General features: G+C 41.5%; 1 protein-coding gene across 1 annotated transcript in view; it reads right to left on the bottom strand.

Annotated features, from left to right (window-relative positions):
* Positions 1–12782, bottom strand: part of rbpjb (recombination signal binding protein for immunoglobulin kappa J region b) — a 49335-nt gene that overhangs the window by 19346 nt on the left and 17207 nt on the right. Inside the window, exon 2 of the mRNA XM_069671805.1 lies at positions 1667–1705. Coding sequence (XP_069527906.1) covers positions 1667–1705 — 39 coding nt within the window. The remainder of the gene's footprint in view (positions 1–1666; positions 1706–12782) is intronic.

Here is a 12782-nt window from a genome sequence, read left to right as displayed (position 1 = left end):
GCGTACTGAACACACACCAAAGCCTCCAGAAGCCACAACATCCATCAACATTATGTGTTCACCCTTAACGTTGCTCCAAATGACTTGGAACGCACATAAGAGGAGCACAATAATGAAAAACGTGCAGCGCTGCAGTGCATACAGAGTGCAACGTTAGCCCGCGAGTCCTCAGAAGAAGGTGAATCACTACTTTTCTGGTTTGTTTATCCTCAAACAACTGTGGAACATGGTGTTCATTTAAACACAGGCAAATCAAGGCACGTGTAAGACAACTTTAGAGTGAAGAATTACAGAGATCGGACAAATAAATAAGCAATACCAGAGCAAAGATGATGTAATACAGCACGGGTCAACCGATAACAGCTGTCCAATGGTGCAAATATGTACAAACATGCTGTTTTTGTTGTTGTTTTGGCAACAACACACAAAAATTTGACTCTATATTTGTTTTGTGGTAATAGCTAATACATTACTTATTGAATACGTATTAGAAATTGACTGATATCAGTCTGCCGATATGGTTCTATATAAGATATATCGTTCTGTGGTCATTACGATTGCATTTTCAATACAAATACGTATTAGAACTTGACTGATATTAGTCGGCCGATATTGGGCCTATATAGCCCTATGTAAGATATATCGTACTATGGTCATTGGAATCGCATCTTTTACTGAATATGTATTAGAAGTTGACTGATATTAGTCGGCCGATATTGGGCCAATAGGGGCCTATATTAGATATGTCATTCTGTGGTCATTACAAATGTATTTTTTATAGAATACGTATTAGAACTTGACTGATATCAGTTGGCCGATACTGGGCCGATTTAGCCCTATGTAAGATATATCGTACTATGGTCATTTGAATCACATCTTTTACTGAATATGTATTAGAACTTGACTGATATCAGTTGGCCAATACTGGGCTGATATAGGCCTATGTAAAATATATCGTACTATGGTCATTACAATGGCATCTTTAACTGAATATGTATGAGAAGTTGACTGATATCAGTCTGCCGATATGGTTCTATATAAGATATATCGTTCTGTGGACATTACAATGGCATCTTTAACTGAAGGCTGATATGGGGCTATGAAAGATAGACCTGTTTCTACCTATGTAGTCTATTATGATACAGACACAACTTCTTTTACAGGACTTTTGATGTATAAAACAATTCGTGGGGTTATTTAGAAATAAAGTCATCACACGGCTTGACCAGCAAAGCGGGCTTAGACTGGATCCATTCCAATACTGTGAGCACTCAGAGGATCACAGCTGAGAAGCAGTAGACGTGGTTGACAATGTTTAATCATTTTAATATTCTTTAAGTTATTTAATACAGAAAGCCGCTTTCTGGGTACCTCTGTATAGCACCATTGTGGCAAAGTTGGTGCACAAGCTACACGGAAGATGTTTTGGCTGCCATATCGGTAATAGGTGCATTTTACCACTCTGATATCGGTATCGATATCAGTCTCACAAATGTAATATCGATATGACCACTTTTGAAGTTCTGAACATTTAAAAGGTTTAACTGTTCATGTATTGGTCTTGAATTACTGTATCCACTGTGTATAGTCTACACACAGGTAACCGTACAAATACCACTATGGGTTGTGTTGAAGAAGGAATGTGCTGTATTTTACGTGCACTCACCTTGTTAGGCGCTGTGGCTGAGGGCGCTCCCCGAACTTCCTGCAAAGACACAAAGTGAGAAGAAAACATGAGTGGGCTGGTTCCTAACCACACACACACACTGAGTAAACACTGTTGCACACAGCGGTGCACCTAAACACACACATGAACACACACTTTGACACTTTGGCTTTGACGGCGTGTTTGTGACTGAACTTGTGTTTTTGTGTTTTGCACAGATGCTGGATCAAACGAGCATCTTGTTTCAGATTTCATAAATCAAGTGCCAGTACTATGATATTCAACAATTAGGCACAGATAGCATGAGATTGCTGCGGTTCTAACAGCGATCAGAGGAAGGCCACACTTATTTTATGACCTGCAGCTTTGAGCGTCTAATGAGTCGGAGATTTGTTGGTGACACAGACGTCATTGTTGACAAAATGGCAGTAAAATGAATAAGGGTAGAGAACACTAGTAAAACTCAAATAAAACGGCACTATAAGTTCCAGCTTTCGGGCATCATGTGTGCTCATCTGAATAGTGAAAATAGAACAAGCGCATGACTTGGTTATTCGCTAACGGACCTCCAGTTCACTAAGGGCACATTTCACTCTTACAGCATAAGGCTGAGATATAACAGGGGGATTTATTTGTAATCTAAAAGATATGAATGTGTTTAGATAGCTGTAGTTCAAAGACGTCTCAGGACCAGTCTTCACAAGGTAACGTTAGCTAGTTAGCGAATAAAGCTAGGCTAAAGCTAAGTGAAGGAGCCTTAAGAAACCAGCTAACTCCCAACAGCAGTTTGAAGGGCAGAGGCAGGGGAGGGGTGATGTTTAAAGGACTCATATCCGCTTTGCTAGTTAGCATTGAAGCTAACAGGTAGCTCGCTGTGTGCATGTGATTGTCAGGCTCATTATTACATTAAACCTGTAGATGTGGCATTAAATCATAACTCATGAATTTGCAACAAATTAGAATGAAATTCAAATCTTCAGTTTCTATTTTGATGAAATGTAATGAGGCGAGAACTAAGACCTTTTTCTGCCTGTCCATGGTGTACAGCCTACACATGACACACAGGAAGTGCAGAACAGCTTTCCACGAATCACTCAAATCAACCAATCACACGCAGTTGTTGCAAAGCTGCAGGGTGCACGGCTGGGATGAGTGCCCTGACACAGCTCTAATGAAAGGCAAAGGGTGATCTATGTCATGTAGATCCAAAAGTAAGAGCACACGCTCGTTTCCCTGATGATTCTCTCTGGATGCTTTTAGCTTTAAATCAGCATTTTATTATTGTCAATTAATCAGTTTTTTCTGATATAAAAGCAGCATCATATACCTTCATTCTGTCCTAAAAATGATTACCAACTTATAGTGAAATTCAGCCCGCTCGAACGCCTTCTTCTTCCTCGCAGCGTAATTGAACTCCGAACAACCGCACTTCTTTGTCTCATGAATTTGCAACATGCTCAGTTTCATGTCAAACACCCGGACTCAAAAACATGCAGATGAACCTTTGTGCTGCGAACTATTGAGCAAGTGTTGGTGCTCAATAGGGGTGGGAAATGCAGGGTAATTCACAATGCAGTACGATACGATACGATATGTGGTTCTGGGATAGTTGATATATTGCGAGACAATTATATAACAATACATCATGATATCTGATTAACTTCTCCTTATCCAATTCATTTCTGTTCACATTACCCTCATTCATGTCCTAAGTGCCACCGTAAGGAGTCATGAAGTAGTGATGCGGTGATTCAAAATCGCTGGGGAATCTGTTGGGAGCGCCGCATATTTGCCAATTAAAATATCGATATTCGGTGCCAACCTAGTGATAATCGTAGTGCATAGGACAGGACAACAATATATTGCAGAGGAAACGCTCTGAGCACCTCAAGTTGAAAAAAATAGTTTTTTCTGATTGTCCAACCGGGTGAAAGGAGAGGCGGGCCTTCTGTCAGTTTACAATGTAACGGTTAGGTTAATGACAGCTGGTGATTCGGTGCGGCGAACCGTAGGATTCAACAGAAAAGATGTGCGCTGCGCCTCGGGTTTTACAGCATGCAAAGCGCGCCCTGTCTGATCGCGCCCTGAAGAGTCGGTTCTGGATTGCATTGTTGCACCAAGAATCGTTATGAAATCGAACTAGGGCTGCGTTACAATACAAACTACTTTCATAAAGATTTAACTGCTGATTATGATCGCAGGGTAACTCTTGAAGCGATACAGCGATTCTACGATAATTGAAGCAAGACAATCATATACTGATACATCAGATATCTGATTAACTGAAGAACATAACTTCTTTTCAGTCTGTAAATTCTACTACAGAACTGTAAAGTGACAGAAAATACTGATACAATAGTGATTATATTTTCCCTAACCATTCTGAAGTGGCTTTATTGTCAGACCAGCACTGAAAAAGCCAAGAAACCAAGAAAGAAATAAGCAAATCTTTACTTTTAGGAAGCTAAAAACAACAAACTGTTGGCATTATTTTCCACATTTTTAAAGTAGCTGCAGATAAGCGCTGAATCAAGTAATCATTGTTGCAGTAAGTGGTTAATGGAGAGAGAAAAGTCCTCCCCACAACCTCTTCCTCATCTAGCTGCATCGATAACGAACACTATGGGAGCGTACATCACTGCAGATCTATGAGCACACTCGCTCCACTGTAATGTAGCTTTATAGTCGAGTTCAAACACTGCACATTTCCTCCCATCAGACATTCATCGGCTTTATTTTAACGACAACATGCCAAAGTTTAGGGTTAATGATCTACGGCACTACAGCAGCATGCATCTTGTGGCTTATTGCTGGCGTTTAGAGGATGTTGCATGTACGCAGCACGTGGAGGTGACACTAGGAAGGTGTGTGTCTAAAAGAGGAGTGCGAGTGAGTCAGACTTTCTCCTCGTGTAGGAAGTGGCAGCTTTACAGGCCATCGATTAACACACCGATAATATGTCACTCGGTTGGTTACGGGTTTTGGCACGAGGGCAAGGTGTGAGATGGAAAAAGAAAAAAGACACAAATATAGAGGGATGAAAATAGAAAAAAAGAGAGGAAGAGGGGGGGATACAGATGAGGGGGAGAAGCGAGAGAAACTGAAGGCATGATTGGTGCAAGATCCAGAAGGAGGGAGTGGAGGTGGAATAATTAGAAAGGAGGGCGATCAATAAGGTTCCCACAGTGAAACTCTGATGCCTCGGCCGGCTAATGGATTCCAGACGGCTCTCATCCCTCCCCCCTCCTGTAAACCTCACCCCCCTTCTCCTCCTCCTCCTCCTCTGCGTCCGGGGGAGCGATGGAGGGAAAAGGAGAGGATACTGCGGGGAGAGAGGGGTGAGATTAAAGGCGAGAGGATGAGGAGAGAGGGGGAATGGGAGTGAGGATTTAGAGGGGGATATACGGGGTGAGGAGGAGGGAAATATGGGGAGAAATGGGCGCTAGTTTTTTTTACAATTCGATACATTTATGATAAGAAAAAATCATGTTCCTAATCTCCGCCATCTTAACAGAATTCTATGAATATACTGCGGACAGAACGGCGGGTTTTATTGCAAAAGCCGGAGGTGTAAGAAGAGATGAAGGCGGTCAGAAGTGTTAAAGAGTGGGGTTTGCAGGTTCTGTGAAAAACCGCCGCTTCGCATCACCTCCTTGAGCTCTCACTCGCTCACAACTCAAATGCCAACAAGAAAACAATAGACGACCAAACACAGGAAAACCGCGAAAAAGGTAGAGCTGCAGACAGACAGACACGCCAACCGATGCATCTGCAGATTCATGAGGTAGACTTGACTCTGTGAAACGGCGTGCATGGTGGCAAAGTTCAGGAAAGTTCAAGGGCAGAATCTGGCTTAAATTTTGAAATATCTCTTAGAAGTTGCATAAAAGCATAGACAATCTTTACAGTCAAAATGTATAAAAACAAACCCCTTAAGACTAGAAGATTCCATATTTTAACCCATACAAAGCTGCAACACACACACTTAAATAAGTGCTAATATACATGCAATTAAAGCCCTACGGCGTGTGCAGCAGGAAGCAACTCTTCTTGCCTCTAATGCACACAGAGACTCTCAAATGAGGCTGGAGGTCAATGGAGGAGAAGGAAACTGTGTTTGATGAGGAGTTTCATCTTCCCTCCTCCTCCTGCTGCTGCTGCTGACTATCATTGATTTTGCCGAGGAGAGAGCGGTGACGACAAACACTGCGGACAAACAGCGGCGGTGAGAAATCAAACAACGGGAGAGGATTCACTGCGATGAGACGGCAGGGAAAATATTCACACAGACACAAGCGTCAAGCTCAGAAACGTGCCGATTCATCAAGGCAGACCAGCATGAAGATGTGGAGTACGTTTCATTTCATAAGAAGGGGAAAAAGCAGCCAAGAAAATGTCATTCTAAGCACAATTTAAATCTCCTTTGACCCCTATCAGCGCCATAAAACAATTAATCCAGAGCAATTTTCTCTACCAATCCAGGTTACACCACCTCCAAGTCTCCTACATCAACACCAAAGAAAAAAGTTTGTTGTTTTAGCCGTTAAAAAAGTCAGTATAAAGACAAACAATCACCTTATTCACAATTCAGTATCAACCCTATTTCCGTATCCCTCTCAGGTCTGTTTGGGAACTCTTTAATGGGCCCTTTTTACTCTAACTACATCCTATTAGGAACCTGATAGGTGAATTAAACAGCTCAGCCAGCTCACTGCTAGCTTAGCCTGGCATGGTTACTACTGGGTAAGTGTGCCAAGGCCGGAGAAGTGAGTGGGATCAGACAAACAGTCGTTCCTGTTCACAGTGAATGTGAGCAGCAGAGAGGAGGAAGTCCTGAATCCGAGCTTCACTGGGAGCTCAGAGTGATGATGTCACTGTTGGCCTACAGAGGTGAGTGAGTCTGTCAATCAAAAACACAAGCACTTTGAGGATATAATGATGCCTAAAAATAATAGCAGGACAATTAAAGGTAGTTTTTTAAACTGCAAGGAGAAGTTGCATAATGCTAAGACGGAAACTTTTGATTATTCGGGACAGTTAGTCGATTAATCGGTTAATCGTTTGACTGAAAATAAACTACTCTGATAATTGATGTATTGTTTGTGCAATTTTCAAGCAAAAAATGGCAAAACATTCACTCGTTCAAGCTTCTCAAATGTTGAGTCTGTTGCTCAGATCTTTGGGTGTCGGTCAAACAAAACCTGTATTTGAAATTTGGAAATTGTAACATGCATCTTTTAAAATCGTCTGATATTTTACAGACGAAACAATTAATGAGAAATATTGGCGGTTAATTAATAATTAACGGTTGTTGTCAGGGAGATCTCTAGTTTCAAATTTGCTACACAGAATCTGACACTGCCTCTTAAAGGCTTAAAATGCTGATCGGCAAGCATGTATTCAAATGATTAATCGATTAATCGTCAATTTTTTGATTAATCACCAACCATTTTTAACATCAATTAAGGGTTTGAACAATTTCTTTACAGAAAAAAGTCAAAATTCTCTGATTCCAACTTATTAAAAGTGAATATTACTGGTTTCTTCCCTCCTCTGTGACAATAAACCAAATATTTGATGAGGACGCCATCTTGCTTTTGGGAAACAGTGATGGACACTTTTCTGACATCATACAGGCCTATTCATGCTTTACACGTGAGAAGACAGTGATTTCTTTATAGTTTTATCCCCGACCGATGTCATTTAATGTTTAACAATATAAAAAAAGTTGTGTGTAGACCAACAATTACTAAACAGAACCAGTGAAAATAAACTGCCTTTCTTCTCCATTTAATTTTCCAGCTGGCAGAAGCCCCTCGCTCTGCTCCGTCTGTTGCCTCCACTGACAGCTGACTGACAGAATGAGGGTCCTAACAGGTTGAAATTGTTAAACACAGAAAGATCAGACGTGTCAAACGCACTCTCACTCCATCCAATCATCCGTCTCCAACAGCTGAGGAAACATCTTTTATGGTGTAAAAAGTTTAAGGCTGGAGATTTGAACTCTGATGCAACTCAGCAAAGGGAGACTGTCAGTTTCACTTTCACGGTGATGGATTACGCTGACTGACTAAATGCTTGTCTGCGCTGTTTGGAACCAAAGTTAAGTCTGGGAGTCATGGGAAAATAGATAAAGCTCCTCGGTCCTGCCAACAGCAGTCGTCCAAGGGGAAAAGAAAATGTGTGTAATGTACTCTGACATATGCTGCTGTTAAATGTTGAATATTCTGAATCCGTGTCTGGCCTCTTCACACAACCACAAACACTTAGGTCATGGTGAGCACCTCTGAGTAAAACCTGAAGCACACCTGCCTGTCTAACACTGCAATATCCAATGGTCTACGAGAAGCGTCAAAACAATACACACAAAAATAAAGCTTGTTTCAATCAGATCAATGTTGAAAATGATGACAAAAATGGTGTTTTGGTTCGTTATATTGTAGCAAATATAAAGTAGCAACACTAGCTTAGCTTAGCTTAGCTTAGCTTAGCGTGTTAGCACCTGTTTACTCTTCTTCATTTTGTTGCTTAAGATAAGTCCTAATTTGTTACAGTTATATTATTCTATAGTTTAGTTAATCAGATATCGTGATGTATCATTATATGATCGTCTTGCAATAAATCGCTATATCGTGATATTATCGCGATCGTGTGCCTTGTATCGTTATTCGTATCGTAAGTTACGCTGCGATTCCCACAACTAATGAGAGATGTCTTAAAACTAGGGCCCTGGCTGGAAAAGGGTGAAGGGGTTTGTAAAGGGAGGGTTAGACCAAACAGAGGGTTGGCTTTTGCTCTTGTAACGGTCTCTCTCATCGCTTGTCGGTCTTGCCTGGCAAGTTAGGAAGCAGCTTACTCAGATATGTGACACGTCAATGTTCACTGTCCGTTTACAAAACTGATACAAAACCCAACAAAAAGATTAGAGAATGAAAGAGAGATGTCTCAACTGATGATTTGAACATTTCATCACAGTTGCTTCTCGCGATATTGTGCTCATGATGATCTAAATCTGCAGAAAGGTCCTAAAAGTGTCGACCTGAGGTTTTGTTGTATTTTTAGCATATGCCTGATAGGACACATTTTCTTTGGTGAATATATTTAGAATAAACTGCTGGTTTTGCGATTAAAAGTGAGGTCCTTCTACATTAAAAAAGGGTATATTAAAAAAATAAAGGACTGCGTGTTAGCGAGCTTTCTCAAGCAACAGATTTACGTTTAATTCGGTGCATCATATTTTCCAAAAGCTAACATCGAAGGCCCTGGTTCAAAACTATTTGGATATTAAGATTAGATTAAAGATTAAGTTTGAGAACACGAGTCCTGAAATTGAAACATTAATACTCAATTCTAAGCTCTTGTTGCTACATCACTTTTCAGACGTCTCCTCCGGTTAAATACACAATGCAGAAACATCTGCACTACACCGACACACTGACAGAACAGTATCAGAATAAAATCAACCTCTGTGCGGAGCGGGGAGGCAAAACTCTCCTCTTTTGACAGATATTATGACATATGAGGTATCAGTGACAGAGAGGGATGGCAGTTGCTATGAATAGAGCATCGACCACCCACATCCACATGCTAACACGCAAACACACGTCAACGCACGCACACGCGACGGGGGGCTGATTGAGAGGGTGTGAACCCAGCCCGCCGCTCGCACAGGGATGTGTTTGACAGCTGTGACTGACAGTCCAAACAGAGCGGAGGAAAAAAACGCACCCCGACACCCGAAGGCTCGGAGACACACACTCTGACATGTCCTCAGCATACGCACACACTGTTTTTTGCTCTGTTGCTCAGGCATGTGTGTGATACGTGTCTAATAAATCAGACAGGAGGGAAGTTTTTGTGCCTCGCAAACTTTTCCATGCTGTGGCGCGTTTAGTAGAAATGCGACAATCAAATTTGAAGATGCCGCCAGTTTAAAGAGCATCATGATAATGACCGGAGTCTGAATAAAACAGACAGTTCACTACTTTAAAGACGGGGTATTACGCTGTTTCACATGTTAACACATATAATGTTACGATGTTGGATGTCCAGACTAAACGTGGGTGAAGTTTCAGATCTGTAGGTAAAAGTATGTCGGAGTAATCCCCAGGCTTCTCAGCTCAGTCTGCAGGCTGCTGTGAACGCCAGGTTTCACAATGTTTTTTCTACACGCTGCAGTTTGTGACGTCACTAACTGTAGGGGGCGGGGCTTCTTAAAGGGACAGAGCTGACTGAGTCGTTTGAAGCAGAAGCTGTATGAGGGCCTGCACAGAGCACCAGTGTGAGAAAAATGAGGAGGATTTTTAACTGTAAATTATGCTAAGCTACTCCGCACAGAGTGAAATTTGAAGCTTTAAATTAGCATAATACCTCCCCTTTAACTTAAGAGTATTTTGAAAAAACACAGACGCTAGAGATAAGATAATTAAAAGAAGTAAAAACAAAGAAAGAATCTCAGGTGTCGCTAACGTTAGCTAAGCTTGTTTCTAGGCTATGATTCTTTCACTGTTGATCGCTCATGTTTTTAACTGGAGCCGAATTATACACAGAGGTCCTCTTTACTTAAAAATAAACACGCTTGGCAGATAAAACCAGTGAAAACACAAAAGAAGCAGATTAAGGTTAAAAATGAGCGTTTTTCCAATATAATTTGGCGCACACTAGACGCAGGGTTTGGGGGCTGCTAGCTGAGCTGCTAATAACATCCATATAATTGACGTCATGTTACCATATTCAACAATCCCCTCATTTTTGGAGGATAACAGTATTACACATTCACTGTTGTTTTCTTGTCCTCCGTCCCATTCATTTTCTCTTTCTTATAAAAGACAGCTCAAACAATGCTGTGCAGTGGGAAGTGGGCGTGTTCTTTGGCATTAAACTCACTGGCAAGCAACAAACTGCAGACTAACTTGCTGTTATCTGTATTTTGGCTGTTTCACAGGCATGATTTATCCACTTGAAGTTACACTGTTCTAAATGAATCATCCTCAGACGTTTTTATTTTACAGCAAAAACCCCTTTAGAGATCATATCATCGCCTGGATTTACTTCACAGTGAACAAACACAACAAGAAACCAGAAACCGAAAGAAATAAAATCTTCCACGTGTCATTTCTGCAACATCCCGACACCTCACAGGAGCATAAATCCCTCAGTGTGTCTCTACGGAAATACACCAAACACCACACAGAACCCTCCTCTTCACAGGAACTGGGCGACATTTAACAGGAACAGAGGAAATTGAGACACTGTAACACCACTGACAACTTAAACCACAAACTACAGAGGCCACGATGCCAAATTTAGAGGGCAAAGCTGCCGAAAAGGCAGAAACGCTCATGCTCAGACTAATATCTAGTTGCAGGTTTGTGCATCAAGTTCACGCCTTCAGAATAAGAGCGTAAGAAATGCTGATTTAAATGAGTGTTATTAAAATGACAGTTTTTAGTAGAAGCTCATTAATCTGCACCAGATTACATTCAAAAAAAGGGCATTTTCTGTTGAATGCTGTAATCCAAACTGATGTGCAGCGATTGGGCTTTTCTGTGTTGCCTAAGAATATGACTTCTAAAGTACGCCCTGGTTGTTACGAATACCTGATTGCGAAACGGATCCTCTACATATTAGATTGCAAAATATTTAGGCGATGAAAGGACATGCTGCTCGGAGAATGATGGCGATCTATCAGGAGAAAAGAAGACACAATTCTAGAGTTAAAGATGATTTAAATCCACTGACATATGTAGATGTATCTCTGTCGCTGTAAAGATGATCGTATCGGACACATCTGGCTGTGCACGATCGTGTTTTGTCTACATTTCACGCAGACAGACGCACACGTTTCTATCTTTTGTAGCTCGAGCGCTTCCCAGGGGACCAAAACACAACCGGCAGACGCCAGACGCCATCATTCATCTGCTCGGGGTCGAGGGTCAGGCTGCGACCTCGGAGGTCAACCGGCAGGCCGTGTGCTCATGCACCGGTCCTGCAAAGATGTGGACGTAGCAGAAAAGACATTTTAAACTAAAATAATTGAGACGTAATTCTTGGCTTAAAAATGTGCTTCCATAAGTACAGATATTATTGTTACATGAATGGCTGTGTATAGTACAGTTTTACATCCACACACACACACAGGTCCAGGACAGCACACACAAACAGCAGTGTGTGTGTGCGTGGAGGGGGAAGAAGAAGAAGAAGGATTAGGGCCTATAAAAAGGTGTCTGGTTTCCCGGCCTGAGGGCTGATAGCAGATATCACAGCCCCTGCGAGTGGCTGTACACCTTATTATCGACGCCGCGCTCCCTCACAGCTTCACCGGCCCGTGTAGCCACGGGCTCCGTCTCCCTGACACGACATGTATACCAACCCTGCTATAAACTAGAGCTAAAAACAAGATACTACTACTATTCACATTTATTGAGCAATCTGTCCTAATAATTTGGATATTTTAAGACGTGAGCGTGTGCAGCGTAGCGGTTTCTTCTTCCTCCTGTCACTCTTCTTTACAGAGGAAAAACAGGAAACAAGAATCAGCCACAGTTTTATATTTAGATACTCTAACATCTGATAGTGCTTTAGATTGGTCAACATTATCAAGACTCAATCAAAATGAGACACGCCTTTGCTCTCAGTAACAACGCTCACAGCATCACACATCTTTTTTAGCGTTAAAGCCTAAATCGCATGTTGAGATTCCACATTAATCATTCAACATTAACCCCGGCCTAACTCACCTTTACCACAGACAAACATCAATATTCCTCTGTGCAGATTAGAGATAGACCGATATGGTTTTTTCAGGGCCGATACCGATTATTAGTAGTCAAGGAGGCCGATAACCGATATTTGGAGCCGATATTCATTTGCAGTAAAAGTGAAAATATTGGCGTCAAAACTTTGAATAATAAAAACTCCAACACTTAACTTTGTTTAAATGCCTTTAAGCATATGTTTATTAAACAAACAAACAAAAAGCGCAGGGAGTTCCCAGGGTCAGCAGCATCTCTTATAAATGGTAAATGGACTGTACTTATATAGCGCTTTTCTAGTCTTTGCGACCAATCAAAGCTGCTTTTATACTGCATTCACCCATTCACACACTGATGGCAGT

Source organism: Semicossyphus pulcher, unplaced genomic scaffold (genome assembly GCF_022749685.1).
Source record: "Semicossyphus pulcher isolate SPU_LCO1_2020_fin unplaced genomic scaffold, fSemPul1.0.p SCAF_21, whole genome shotgun sequence".
NCBI lineage: Eukaryota > Metazoa > Chordata > Actinopteri > Labriformes > Labridae > Semicossyphus > Semicossyphus pulcher.
This window is presented reverse-complemented; position numbering and strand designations above follow the sequence as displayed.